The following is a 15,559-nucleotide window of genomic DNA, read 5'->3' as shown; positions in this document are numbered from 1 at the left end:
TTAAGGAGTGACAATGTGATGTTGCACAGAAATTAATATCCAGTTTGTTAATCAGATGAGGCAATTAGAGTGACAGGGCCAAAGGGCATTTATTACACCTGAGACCTTAATCCAAAACAAGTCATTGTCTTTAAGCAATGGGATGAGAATATTTTACTTCTGAGGCTACGTGATCCACAGGGGAAGCAAAGGGTTAGCTTGACCACTGGATTATAAACTAAGTTTCTTTAATTAAGACGTTCTTTAATTATAACTCTCCAATTAAGTAGCTCCAGCAATGTGACCTGTTTCTCTTTTTCTTTCAGATCAGCATCTTCATGACACATTTATCCAATTATGGAAATGATAGACTAGGACTCTATACATTTGTGAACCTGGCTAATTTTGTCCACTGTTGGACCAACCTGAAGCTACAAACCATCCCCCCTGTACAGTTGGCGCACAAATATTTTGAACTCTTTCCAGAACAAAAGGACCCGCTCTGGCAGGTATACTTCCAGCCTTCTAGAATCAAGTGTGCTACTAATTCTGCAGATAACAGTCTCATAATGAGTCACCCCAATCTCCACCTCCACCTCCACTCTGTACACAAGAGTTCTCTTCACCTTGTTAATAGCTGTGCCTGTGAAAGGAATCTAAGTTAATTTTCATGAGAGGAGGTAACAATCAAAAGCACAGCTGGAAACAAACTGACCACAAGCTTCCACTTATCCTACCATTTATTATACATATTTGTTTCTGATTTTTTTTTTCCTTTAATTCACAATTTGCATCAGCAATAAAAAGTATAATTGACACAGTAGCATTTTGGCAGGAATAGGTGCTGAAGCTAAATTCTGACTCCAAATTAATCTGAGTCATTGGAAAGTTGACATATTCATTAGCTTTTGAGATTGTGCCTTTCAGAAAAAAACTGGGAGCGTAGTACCTGGCATATCCTTGCTACATGGCTGCAATCCTATTATGAAAATAATGCCTGGATTGTTTTGAATGTGATTCGTATAAGAAAGTGGTTATTTATTTGAAATTTTGTTTAACTTTCAATATGATGGGATAAATAGGCTTCTGGTTGGAAGGGTGGGGCATTGCATTAAGGAACATTTGTATTTTTTTAAACACCTGGGCCAGAGGTCTGTCCAAATTGCCAAAGCATTTCAACCTATTTTTTAAAAATTTACATTTACAGAGAGCCTCATCACATCAAAATATCTCAAAACATCACATTTTCTTTGTCATATATTTCTCTTCCTCTAATGAGCGGCAGTTGCTAAACATTTAAATATGTGGCAAGCATTCAGTGGGGATACATAGGATCTTTCTTGCTGCTCCACCATTGTTTGGAGTTAAGATTCAAGCCACCCACAAATACTAGCTGGCTGGAAGCTTGGAATATTTTTTAGAATTTTTCAACAGTTTTGTGAGTTGAACTAGAAACTCTTTTCTATTTGTACAGATTAATTTCCATGCAACCACGAAAGCACACACACAGCTTTTCATCCACTATACTGCAAAGTTATCAGGTTTCCATGTTTATCTAGCTAGCTTTCTTTCTGCAGGAATTCGACTGTTTTAATATGGTACCCAATTTCACTCTTTATTGGTAGAATCCATGTGATGATAAACGACATAAAGACATCTGGTCTAAAGAGAAAACCTGTGATCGTTTACCAAAATTTCTGGTTATTGGACCTCAAAAAACAGGTGAGCTTTTATCTCAAGTTATGAAGACTTGTCCATGCTATCCAAATAGGTGCATGATGAATAGCTACTCACATGAACTGTTCCATTTATCATGTTCATACGATACATTTGCAGGTAATATAAAATGTTTAGTTCCGGAACCCTGGCTTGGAAACATTACAGTATGTAATATTTGTATATGTCTTTTAAAATCTGTGAAATATGTAATTATTTTTAAGAGTAGTGGATCATTCTAATTTTCTTGGATAATAAGAAATACTAGTGCACATGACTGGAATACATTTGACCTGGAAGCAGTACCAGCAATAAGGTAGTTAAGAAAGAAGCCATGTGACTGGTGGGCACAAAGGAGAGCTACACCAAACAAGTTGAGGGGGAAAGCTATTGATAAAGAGATGCAGACACAAAGAAAATGCATACAGAAGTAGAAAGAGGAACACAGGATTCTTGACAGATGCAGAAGCAAATTACTCCCAGGAAGCGGTCATTAGATTAGATTACTTACAGGGTGGAAACAGGCCCTTCGGCCCAACAAGTCCACACTGACCCGCCGAAGCACAACCCACCCATACCCCTACCCCTACATTTACCCCTTTAACCTAACACTATGGGCAATTTAGCGTGGCCAATTCACCTGACCCTGCACATCTTTGGACTGTGGGAGGAAACCGGTCCGGAACCCTGGCTTGGAAACATTACAGTATGTAATATTTGTATATGTCTTTTAAAATCTGTGAAATATGTAATTATTTTTAAGAGTAGTGGATCATTCTAATTTTCTTGGATAATAAGAAATACTAGTGCACATGACTGGAATACATTTGACCTGGAAGCAGTACCAGCAATAAGGTAGTTAAGAAAGAAGCCATGTGACTGGCGGGCACAAAGGAGAGCTACACCAAACAAGTTGAGGGCGAAAGCAATTGATAAAGAGATCAGACACAAAGAAAATGCATACAGAAGTAGAAAGAGGAACACAGGATTCTTGACAGATGAAAAAGCAAATCACTCCCAGGAAGCGGTCAGTTTTTATGTTTTCTGTGAAAGGAATCAGGAGCTCTTATAGGTACAATGCATTGGCTAAAAAAGAGGGGCGGCCCGGTGGCTCAGTGGTTAGCACTGCTGCCTTACAGCACCAGAGACCCGGGTTCAATTCCTGCATTGGTTGACTGTGTGGAGTTTGCACATTCTCCCTGTGTCTGCGTGGGTTTCCTCCGGGTGCTCCGGTTTCCTCCCACAATCCAAAGATGTGCTGATCAGGTAAATTGGCCATGCTAAATTGCCCATAGTGTAAGGTGCGTTAGTCAGGGTAAAATAGAGAGTAGGGAAATGGGGCTGGGTGGGTTATCCTTCGGAGGGTCGGTTGTTGGGCTGAAGGGCCTGTTTCCATATTCTAATCTAATCTAAGATAATCTAAATCCAGTAAAACAGGCCAGTTTATGGTCTGAGGTATTATTAGCTGGCCGTTTGAAAACAATTTCTGGAAAATTGCCCTCTCGGGATTGTCTTGATCTAAAGGGAAAATAGGATCTTCCAACTGTACTGTGCTGATGGTAATTGTACACTTTAAACTCAAAGGTGACTGTTGTTGTTGAGGGCAATTCCTATCTCAGAGTGAATGAATAAAGAACAGCAAGTTGCTGAACCTTCTAGCTACATAATGCTTTATTTATGCAGGAAGTGAGGCAAATTCTTAGTTTATGAAAGGCATATATCAAATACTTAAAGCGACTTTTTAAAAAAATTAAAATTCATCTCCCTGCTAATTTATGTTTAATGAATGTTGGTTCAAACTTGTAAATTAAAAGTTGAAAATAGTGAAACCCTCTTAATAATTTCATACTTGGGCACAATCTGGTCCATTTGGTTGTTGTGGTCTATACTTTTCTCTACAGGGTGACAACAGTTAATAAAACTGAGGCACAACATGCCATCTTCTCATCCTAAGATCTTTCAAGAATTAAAGAACTTTAAATGCTCCAATGAAGATACATTTTCACAGTGAGGTCAAAGAACGGCAGAAACTCCAGAAAGAAAGTCATTTTTTTTCCCAGTGTTTCTGTGACTTGTCCCATTAATGTTCCAATGGATGAGTAAATTTGCCCCGTGATCATTTGAGTTGAAGCAATTACAAGTTTCAGCAGAATTATATCTGTACTTCCAGCTTTGAGCTTATTGGGAACTCATGGGCAAAGGTCAGTGAAGCCCAAAGCAATGGTGGAACCTGTACAATTGCACCCCAAAATCCCAGATATTCAGTTTCAGTATAGGGTATGCAGCTTCATCAAGCTCATTCTTCATTTTAGGCATTCTGCTATGTGACAATATATAGTCCAATATTTTCTTGTGTCCAAGGACAGAGCAGAAATGTTAAAGTGGAGGGACAAGATAGGACAAGAAAACTTGAAAAGACTGGGGTTAATTTTAACACTGGTTGGGGCTACTGAGGCCAGGTGGTGGGTTGAAAAGTCAGGTGAGTAGATGGAGCTAAGGTATTTTCCTGCGTAACGCTGACACCATATCAGCATTATCAGCTGCTGTAATGAAATCCCTTGTTTTAATAGGATTGGTTTGCAGAGAACTTCAATGTTCAGTTGGCCCCACCAGTACTTTTCCCATGTAGTTGTCAAGTGCAGCACTTTGCAATCACCCAGTACTTACTCGTCGGTGTCAAGGTACCTTCCTACTGATACAGGGAATCATTTGGTTGACTTCTGTGGAAAGTGGAATCTTTTATGTAGCTGTTGATCCGATCTTGTCATTTTCTCACAAATTTCCCACCAAGTAGGTTAAGTTAAAATTGCCTCTCATGTTTGATAAGACAGTTTGTTTTCTGAGATGAGTCTTGTGATAATAAAAAAAACTCATTTTCCGTTAAGGACTTGTGCTTATTTCTCATCAACTATATAATCTGTTCATTTGGAGATTGTTCTCTACAGTTAACAATCCTGCTCCTCTACCAGCAATATTTGTATTCATTTCTCAGTGCCCTGCAATTTATTAATCATTGTTTTGTATTTTATATTATATTGAAAGCTTTTAATTGTGACAGAAGGCTGTTAAGAATCTTACATTTAAGATGGAAGGGCCCAGGAAGAGTCGACAGTGTTATAAACAATGTCGATTATTTAGTTAGTAGCGTTAAATAAAATGGATGCAGGTCGTTATTTAATTTTTCAGTTGTTATTTAAATGCAAATATCCATTAATAGCCGTTTATTTCAATGTGTCAACTATATTAGCAATGTCTATCGCAGCCTAAAATTGAAAATAATTGTGTATTTTAATTAGTCTCTGGGAATTGTTTTATGCTGTTCTCCCATGCATGCAGTAAAAATGGTGATAATTGACTCATGCTAATAGTCCTTAATTACTGTGTTCTAATTAAATAATCTAGCATTTCACAGAACAGCATTTTTACAGTAGTTTCAAAAATTAAATATTATGAGCAAGAAGCTCAAACAAAATCACAAGCATAGAAGGGTGGCAAAGTCTACATAAACGCATCAATAACTTTTTTGTATTTTCTGTTCCCAGGCACGACCGCCTTGTACTTGTTCCTAATTATGCATCCAGCCATCACCAGTAATTTCCCCAATCCAAAGACCTTCGAAGAAGTGCAGTTCTTCAATGGGAATGCCTATCACAAGGGAATTGATTGGTAAGAGAGCAAGCAATAGGCATTTTCTGTAAACAAGAATATATTTATCAAAATTGGGAGCCCAATATTCATAATATGGGAAAAATCAGTCATTTGATTTGAAGATATGAATTCTACAATGATGTCAGAAGTATTTTGTGGATTCCGAAACGTTTCCGGTTAATTTGAAAACCACATTAACATGTAATCTTAAGATTATTCAGTCCTGTAAGAAGACTAAACAGCTAAGCAATTAAGTAAATGTATTGGCATGCCAATATCTAGTCTCATTGACCAGTAGGTTAACAGCTTCTGTCTCTGATTACTTTACACGGTCAAATTTTGAATGTAACTAGGAAAGCACCAAAGATCAGCAAGCCAATTAACCAATGGTGTTTTGTGAAATTTAGCAAAAATGCTAATTGTTACACAAATGAAACTTAGGGCAATTTAGAAATACAAAGAAAGTGCTAGCATTTATAAAGTGCCAAATATGCTCTTGGAATATACCCAAGTGTGGTCGTTTTATTAATGTAGGGAAATCAGGAGGCAAATTGTAACCTGCAAGCTTCTACAAGCAGCATTGTGACTGGACAGTCTGTCCTTCTAGTGGTGTTGGTTGAGCATTAGAGAAAATTCGCCTACTCTTTCTTGAATAATGCCATGGAATCTTTTACAACCATTTAAGAGAGCAAATGGGGCTTTGTTATACCACCACATCTACCAGTGTAACACACTATCAGTACCATACTGCAGTATCAACTGAAGTTCTCAAATTTCTGGAATGGAGCTAGAACCCAGTTAAATCTTCTAATTTAAGAGCTAAATGTGTCCGCTATCAACTAAACCCACATTGCAATCCATCAAACTGATCGCATAAGTGAAGAGCTTTCAAAAGCGCATTCTTTAAAATCTTATAAGTGATCCGTAAACTTACCCAATGCTATGAATCAATTGCTACTTCAGTTGCTCAGCCATGGCAGGGCAGTAGTTGTTTCAAAATGAGGTTGGTTGTTTTAATGCTTCGTGGACTCTGACAACAAAGTTAGATAGAATTTGAATGACTGCCCAGTGCTCTTGCCTGACAAGCACACCATGAGGCTCTTCTATAAGTTTGAGTAGAAGGACCTCAATTTCCTTTCTGGATTTAAACTGGTTGGAGTGTACATACATTTCAACTAGCTCCGTGGCCAATGGAGAAAAACAGGCTCATATAAGGAAAATTTGGAATCTTTTTGTGAAGGACTGTCATTCAGTTCCTCAAAAAGGTAATCCAGACTGCTATGGTTTGGGTGGCATTGACGAACATAACTCCTTACAGCACTCAATTTGCTGACAGCTAGTATGGACTGGTAATGGGAGGTATCAACCTAAACAGCTATGATGTAGTGCTTGGTGTAATAAGGCAAGTAACATAAAATTGTGCCCACCATTTTGTTATGAGCTCAAGGAGATCAGTCAATCTATTCTACTGGACAATCATCCAAAATTTCAAATCAGTTCAATGGGTCAAACAGCCTCCTAGTATGGTACATTGACCTATGACTTCCATCTGCCTCCACTGTCGACCAAAACTTCTGTGTTACCAAGAACTTTTGTGTAAATGCAAACTAGACAATCACCATTCCTTTTCAAATCTTGAGTCTGCCTCCCCAGTTCTAGAATTTGCAGCAATTTAAACACAACATTAGGTCTTGAATCGTTGAATTCCCTTAAGAAGCTTGAATGTTGAACTAATATCTCTCACAGCCCTGTTCCTCTCGAAAGTAAATATTCTCAGACTATGCCATCTCTGCACAGCAGCAACTATCAACAATTCCTTCAACAGCACCTTTCAAACTTGTGACCCTTGACCATCCAGAAGGACAAGGGTAGCAAATATATGAGAACTGTCACCTGCAAAATCCCCTCCAAGTCGCACACCATCCTGACTTGAAATTTTATTACTGTTCTTTCGCTGTCACTGGATCAAAATCTTGCAACTCCTATTCTGACAGCACTGTGTATATCTATCCCCACCTTGGATTGCTGCGATTCAAAAGGGCAGCATGCCAATCATTTCAAAGACAATCAGGGATGCATAATAAATGTTGGGCTGCCCACATCCCATTAGCAATTTTTTTAAAAAATCCAACTTGTAGTATCAGTTGTGCTGCATTCATGTCCAGTTATCCTTTCCTAACAATAATGACCACAGACCACACAATACTCAGGGAGATAGATACATTGCCAGATTCTGGTCTTGAAATGGCCAGCCCAGTTCCAAAGAAGTCCACCTTGGACAAAGTCAGGCGTGAGACCTCCTGTTGAAACTGCATAATTTCTTAGAATGGAATTGTTGGATCAGGGTACTTAATCTGTGAGAGATGTAAAAATAACTTTGTAGAAATGTCCAAGATTAGACAGGATTCCATACTGCATAATTTTAGGAAAATGTATTTTGACACGGAACTTTCAGACACTAAATCAACTTAATCTCCTTGAAATGTATTGATAGCACTTTAGCATGATTCTTGGATTTCAAAACTGTGTTTCATTTCAGATACTTCGGACTTAATTTTCAATTCCTACTGGGCTTGAGAACATATGCGGACATAATGTAAAAAGCATGTTCCCAGAGGAAGTCTCTGCTTTCTGATTACTCCAGGATGCACTTCAATTTACGGAGGAAGCCCAGAAGGGAGAGCCTTTCATTAATGCCTCAATAAGTTCCTTAAGGAACCTTTCTGGAATTCCAGCAAAAATGGAATTAGAATCATAGAGTCATAGAGATGTACAGCACGGAAACAGACCCTTTGGTCCAACTCATCCATGCCGACCAAATATCCCAACCAAATCTAGTTCCATTTGCCAGCACTTGGCCCAAATCCCTCCAAACCCTTCCTATTCCTATACCCATCCAGGTGCCTTTTAAATGTTGCAATTGTCCCAGCCTCCACCACTTCCTCTGACAGCTCATTCGACACACGCACCATTCTGTGTGAAAAAGTTGCTTCTTAGGTTCCTTTTATTATCTTTCCCCTTTCACCCTAAACCTATGCCCTCTAGTTCTGGAATCGCCCACCCCAGGGAAAAGACATTGTCTATTTATCCTATCCATGCCCCTCATGATTTTAAAAACGTCTATAAGGTCACCCCTCAGCCTCCAATGCTCCAGGGAAAACAGCCCCAACCAAACAGCTCAAATCCTCCAACCCTAGTAACTTCCTTGTAAGTCTTTTCTGAACCCTTTTTAGTTTCACAACATCTTTCCGATAGGAAGGAGACCAGAATTGCACACAGTTATCCAACAGTGGCCTAACCAATGTCCTGGACAGCCGCAACATGACCCTCCCAACTCCTGTACTCAACACACTGACCAATAAAGGAAAACATACCAAATGCCTTCTTCACTATCCTATCAGAAGTGACTCCACATACAAGGAGCTATGAACCTGCACTCCAAGATCTCTTTGCTCAGCAACACTCCCTAGGACCTGACCATTAAGTGGAGAAGTCCTGCTAAGATTTGCTTTCCCAAAATGCAGCACCTCGCATTTATCTGAATTAAACTCCATCTGCCACTCCTCAGCCCATTAGCCAATCTGATCAAGATCCTGTTGTAATCTGAGGTAACCTTCTTTGCTGTCCACTACACCTCCAATTTTGGTGTCGTCTGCAAACTTGCTAACTATACCTCCTATGCTCCCATCCAAATCATTTTTATAAATGATGAAAAGTAGTGGACCCAGCACTGATCCTTGTGGCAAGCCACTGGTTCCAGGCCTCCAGTCTGAAAAACAACCCTCCACCACCAACCTCTCTCTTCTACCTTTGAGCCAGTTCTCTATCCAAATAGGTAGTTCTCCCTGTACTCCATGAGATCTAACATTGCTAACCAGTCTCCCATGGGGATCCTTGTCAAATGCCTTACTGAAGTCCATATAGATCACGTCCACCGCTCTGCCCTCATCAATGCTCTTTGTTACATCTTCAAAAAACTCAATCAAGCTCGTGAGATATGATTTCCCACATACAAAGCCATGATGACTATCCCTAATCAGTCCTTGGCTTTCCAAATATATGTACATCCTGTCCCTCTGGATTCCCTCCAACAACTTGCCCACCACTGATGTCAGGCTCACCGGTCTATAGTTTTCTGGCTTGTTCTTACCATCTTTCTTAAATAGTGATACCTTGTTAGCCAACCTCCAGTCTTCCGGCACCTCACCTGTGACTATTAATGATACAAATATCTCAGCAAGGGGCCCAGCAATCACTTCTCTAGCTTCCCACAGAATTCTAATGTCCATCTGATCAGGTCCTGGGGATTTATCCACCTTTACGCGTTTCAAGGCATCCAGCACTTCCTTCTCTGTAATATGGACATTTTTCAACATGTCACCATCTACTTCCCCACATTCTATATCATCCATGTCCTTCTCCACAGTAAATATTGATGAAAAATACTCATTTAGTATCTCCCCCATCTCCTGCCGCTCCACCCAAAGTCTGCCTTGCTGATCTTTGAGGACCCTATTCTCTGCCCTTTAGTCCTTAATGTATTTGTGAAAACCCTTTGGATTCTCTTTAACCCTATTTGCCAAAGCTATCGCATGCCCCCTTTTTGCCCTCATGATCTCCCTCTAAAGTATGTTCTTTTAAATGTGAATTTGGTGAACCCAAATAGTCTAGTGCACATTAGAACACAGTTCTTAGTTTCAGTACAGGGGAAGTGAAAGTTCATTTTCTGCAGTGTAAAACTGAAGGACCCTGGGGAATTTTGCCCAAGTCATGCACAATACCTGCCAATTGGCCATATGGTTTCTTTCATGAGGGTGTATGCTGCTGTCCAGTGAGATGCTTCTTCCTCTGATCAGCAAGATTGGCATCTGCCTTTGCCACTCTCTGTCTCTGCAGACAACTCTCCTCTTCGGGGTCGCTAATCGAGCACCAAACTTGACTCTGTCCCAACTAGAGCATTTATATTTCAAAGTAGGAACACATGAGTGATGTAATTGTGGCACAAGAATGGGACTCAGAAATGATCCAGGCTTCAGCTTCCCCGTTGTACTTTGAAAATTCAGCATCTGACCTTTGAGATATTATTGCTGTGTTTCTGGAGGGACAGAGCAAAGCAAAAATGGTGTTCAAAGGCTATCGGAGCTTGCATTCTTTCAGAGAATCTCACATTAAACTTGCTTTCATTGGAGTAGTATTAACAGGAAGGAAATGTAACCAAAATGATAAAAAGCATGAATAAAGAAGATTTATACAGACTGTTAAATTTGAATGTGACCTCAGGATTAGAGGATTCATTCAAAAGTAATAAGTTTTCAAGTAAGTCTAGATGTTGTGAGCAAAAGAAATCCTTTCAAGGTACTGGAATGGATGCTCGGTGAAATGAGTTGGCCTGGTGTCAACTAATTATCTTAGAAAAAGCATAGAAAAAATATCTGGTTCGAATGGGATTGATGGCAGTAGCGATCAGAACACAGATAATCAAATAATACTGCAATTCTGGAAACTTACTGTCAGATTGGAAAAAAAACAAATGTATTTTCTCTATTTAAGAAAGGAGTCAGAAAGCCAGAAACTACAGGCTAGTTAGCTTTATATCTGTCATAAGTAAAATGCTGGAATCCATTGATAAGGAGTTTAGGAGGGCACTTAAAACATTTCATTGCAATCAGTCACAGTCAGCATGGTTTTGAAAGGGAAACTATGTTTGACTAATTTATTTAAGTTCTTTGAGGAAGTGACAGTAATGTGGACAAAGTTGAACTCGTGAATACACTTAGAATTCCAGAAGGCATTTGACAAGGTGCTGCATCAAAGATCACTATGCAAAATAAGAGTTAAAAAGAGCTCACGGTAAAGCAGGTAACATATTGGCATGGATTGAGGATCGGTTTGCTCACAGGAAAAGCAGCGTAAGGATAAATGGCTCATTTTTATATCAGCAAGATCTAACCAATGAAGTACCAAAGGGATCAGTGTTGGAGCTCATGTTGTTTACAATGTATTATCAATGACTTGGTTGAATAGACCAAGTAGCTAAATTTGCTTATGACACCAAGATAGGTAGGAAAGTAAATGTTAAGTGGACATAAGGTGTCTGAAAAATGATATAGGTTGATTAAGTGAATAGGCAAAGGTTTGGTGGATGAAGTATAATGAGAGAAAGCCTGAACATTTTTCCACTTTGGGAGGAATAACAGAGAAGCAACATATTAGATTAGATTCCCTACAGTGTGAAAACAGGCCCTTCAGCCCAACCAATCCACACTGACCCTCCAAAGAGTAACCCAATCAGATCCATTTCCCTCCAACTAATGCACCTAACACTATGGGCAACTCAGCAAGGCCAATTCACCTGCACATCTTTGGACTGTGGGAGGAAACCAGAGCACCCGAAGGAAACCCACGCTGACATGGGGAGAACGTGCAAACTCTACACAGACAGTCACCCTGGTGGACTGGAATTGAACCTGGGACCCTGGTGCTGTGAGGCAGCAGTGTTAACCACTGAGCCATCCATATTGATTCAAGTGGAGAGAGATTACAGAACTCCAAGGGGTGTTGGTGTCCTGGTACATAAATCACAAAGTTAGCATGCAGGTACAGCAAGTAATTAGGCACAGAGAATGTTATTGTTTATTGCAAGGAAAATTGATAATAAAAATGGGGTGTTTTTATACCTTTGATCAGGGCACTAGTGTGATCGAAATTTCATAATTGTATAGATGTGTGGTCTCCTTATTTATTTAAGGGTGCAATTGCATTGGAAGCTATACAGAGAAGGTTCACTTGACTGATTTCTGAGATGATTGGGTTATCCTATGAGGAAAGGTTGACGAGGCTGGTTGTGTATGCATTGAAATTTAAAAGAAAAGAGATGATCTTGCTGAGATGTATAAGATCCTGAGGAAAGGAGGTGATCTTATTGAGGCATCCAAGGTGCTGAGGAAAGAAGGTGATCTTATTGAGATGTATAAGATGCTGAGGAAAGGAGGCGATCTTATTAAGGCATATAAGATGCTGAGGGCTTGACAGCATCTGCACACAATGCAATGCTGCACACAAAACTGCCTCTCCCATGAGGCAGCTCTCCTCCAGATGCTCAAGAATTTCAGAGCAATGTAGCAGTCTACTTACACTCTTAAATGGTGAAAGCTAATCGATGATACAAAATGTCCAAGGCGCTACCTTCGGATTTTTGATTTCAATCACGAGAGACTTCACTGCACAACACTTAAATATCATACCCTGACCAAAGCCTTAAAAGCCACTTAATCTTAGCCCTATGCAATATTCAGGTCCTGTGTCACTGACTGCTGCTTTTTCCTTAGTGGATCAATAGGACGTGGATGTGCAGATACTTGAAAGGAGAATCACCCAAAGTGATGCAATATGCAGTCAGCTCAGCAACAAAATATTTTTTCAGTGACAAAAAAGGTCAAGGACTGCAACAATAACAAGGGTTATATGTCTTTTGAATAAGCAGAATTGCTTGCTATATAGCCAGCACTGTTAAAACAGTTCAAGAGAAGTCCAACCTCATTCATCCTGTAAACAGGTTTCTGAAAGTTTCTCTCTGGCTTCTTGCACTCACTGATGCACAGTTCTTTCATGCTGTCTTATCGTGACCTTCCTCATTGTCATTCTTATCTTCATCATCAGAGGATTGTTGTTGATCCACTCCCCCTCGCCCCCCCCAGCACCCATGTTCTCTGCATCCAGGATATTCTCGACTTTGTTGGTTCCAGTTGTGAAAGGCACAACATGCCACTATGAGCCAGCATACCATTCCTGGGTGATACTGCAATCCCCACTGGAGAGATCCAAGTATCAAAACCTCAGCTTGAGAGGCCTATGGTCTACTGCACTTTGGCTCAGTAGAAATGGGAGTACTATTATATCTTCATTCTTTCCTAGTCTGAGGGCTTCTGAGCTCTGACTTCCCAGCAGTCATCCTGTAGGTCTTGAGGATTCTGCAATATGTAAACGTCATGGCAGCTCCGAGGTTATCTGGTGCACGCTTCCAAATCATTGACACACATAATTTTGAACACTGATGGAGCAGAAGCCTTATCTGTTGACAAACTTTTCAGATTAGTAATAGGCACTCTCAAAGCAATGTAGATGCAGTAAATAGCACCATGCACCAGTAGAAAGCCAACAATGCCAGAGAATCCAATTGCCCAAGCTGCCTGACTCCCTTTATCACAAAGGAAGGATATGAATAACAGTGATCAGACAAAATGGCATCAAAAATGGGTTCATTTGTGAGTTGAAGATTGCAAGACACTTCACAGGTCCCCAGTTACTCTTTGAAGTGAGCTGCTAGCATTAGATTGCAAGCCAGCTGCAACCATGACAGCCTCCGAATGGGATTGCCACTGAGTCCTTCTGAGTGCAAGTCCTTGTGAGTGCAAGTCCCGCTGCAGCAGATAAGACAGTTCAGTGATGAATGGCCAGGGAACTGCTCCTGCTCTATCTTTCTAAAAGCCATAGGGAAGGACAGTAAGGCATGTAGGTGCAGGATCACGGCTTTCTCCGCCATTTCCTCAAGGGTTCAGCACCTGCCATTCCTCCCTTTACTGACTCTGTGGCAGCCGCTGGAGTTTACTGTTCTTGCTGACAACAATGTAATTACTCTTTCCTTGGACTTTGTCCTAGCATTTAAAAAAGGTCACTGGAATGGCCACATGAATGTACATGTCAGGTGCAGAAGCAGATAATCTGTGGAAACGTAATAAAGAGAAAACTGTTTCATTAATAAGCCTTCACATCAATCACAATGAAGCCTCATGTTATGCCCTGACACAGTGTGGCCTGAAACCTCCTTGAGGAGGCCACTGTCACGTCTCACTAAGGATCTCTGAGGTATATAATCTTATCCAAATGGGTGAGGCACAGTCACAGTGGAATTTTGATAGTAAGCACGATGGCTCAGTGGTTAACACTGCTGTCTCACAGCACCAGGGTGCCAGGTTCAACTCCAGCCTCTGGTGACTGACTGTGTGGAGTTTGCACATTCTCCCCGTGTCTGCGTGGGTTTCCTCCGGGTGCTCCTGTTTCCACCCACAGTCCAAAGATGTGCAGGTTAGGTGAACTGGCCATGCTAAGTTGTCCATAGTGTTCAGGGGTGTGTTGGTTAGGTGCATTAGTCAGGGTAAATGTAGAGTAATAGGTAGGGGAATGGCTCTGTGTGGATTACTCTTTGGGAGGTCAGTGTGGACTTATTGGACCAAAGGGCCTGTTTCCATACTGTAGGGATTCTATGTTTCTCACTCACTGTAGTGGCAACACCCCGCTCCCTGCCAAATCACACATCCCCCCACCACCCCCAATTTGTGTGAATGTACCAGCTTAGAACATAGAACATAAAACAGAACAGGCCCTTCAGCCCACAATGTTGTGCTGACCATTGATCCTCATGTAAGGTAATCGCTCAAATTTCTGTGACCATATGCATGTCCAACAGTCTCTTAAATATCCCCAATGACCTCGCTTCCACAACTGCTGCTGGCAATGCATTCCATGCTCTCTCAACCCTCTGCGTAAAGAACCCACCTCTGACATCCCCTCTATACTTTCCGCCAAACAGCTTAAAACTATGACCCCTCGTCTTTACAATTTCTGCCCTGGGAAAACGTCTCTCACTATCGTCTCTATCTATGCCTCTCATTATCTTGTACACCTCAATTAGGTCCCCTCTCTTCCTTCTTTTTCCAATGAAAAAAGTCCGAGCTCAGTCAACCTCGCTTCGTAAGATAAGCCCTCCATTCCAGGCAGCATCCTGCTAAAACTCCTCTGAACCCTCTCCAAAGCATCCACATCTTTCTTATAATAGGGCGACCAGAACTGGACGCAGAATTCCAAGTGCGGTCTAACCAAAGTTTTATAGAGCTGCATCAAGATCTCACAGCTCTTAAACTCAATCCGCCTGATAATGAAAGCCAAAACACCATATGCTTTCTTAACAACCCTGTCCACCTGGGTGGCAATTTTAAGGGATCTATGTACCTGCACACCAAGATCCCACTGTTACTCTACACTGCCAAGAATCCTGTCTTTAATCCTGTACTCAACGTTCAAGTTCGATGTTCCAAAATGCATCACTTTGCATTTATCCAGGTTGAACTCCATCTGCCACCTCTCAGCCCATCTCTGCATCCTGTCAATGTCCTGCTGCAGCCTACAACAGTCCTCTATACTGTCAACGACACCTCCA

The 15,559-nt window shown here is 40.8% G+C and overlaps 1 protein-coding gene across 13 annotated transcripts in view; it reads left to right on the top strand.

Annotated features, from left to right (window-relative positions):
- LOC122553234 (bifunctional heparan sulfate N-deacetylase/N-sulfotransferase 4-like) overlaps window positions 1–15,559 on the top strand; it is an 879,937-nt gene that overhangs the window by 836,180 nt on the left and 28,198 nt on the right. For all 13 annotated transcript variants that reach the window (XM_043696825.1, XM_043696838.1, XM_043696832.1 and 10 more), the window contains 3 exons: window positions 306–488; window positions 1,605–1,701; window positions 5,238–5,361. In XM_043696825.1, coding sequence (XP_043552760.1) covers window positions 306–488; window positions 1,605–1,701; window positions 5,238–5,361 — 404 coding nt within the window. The remainder of the gene's footprint in view (window positions 1–305; window positions 489–1,604; window positions 1,702–5,237; window positions 5,362–15,559) is intronic.

Source organism: Chiloscyllium plagiosum, chromosome 1, assembly GCF_004010195.1.
Source record: "Chiloscyllium plagiosum isolate BGI_BamShark_2017 chromosome 1, ASM401019v2, whole genome shotgun sequence".
Classification (NCBI taxonomy): Eukaryota; Metazoa; Chordata; class Chondrichthyes; order Orectolobiformes; family Hemiscylliidae; genus Chiloscyllium; species Chiloscyllium plagiosum.
The sequence above is the reverse complement of the archived record's forward strand: the minus strand, read 5'-3'. Positions and strand labels throughout refer to the sequence as shown.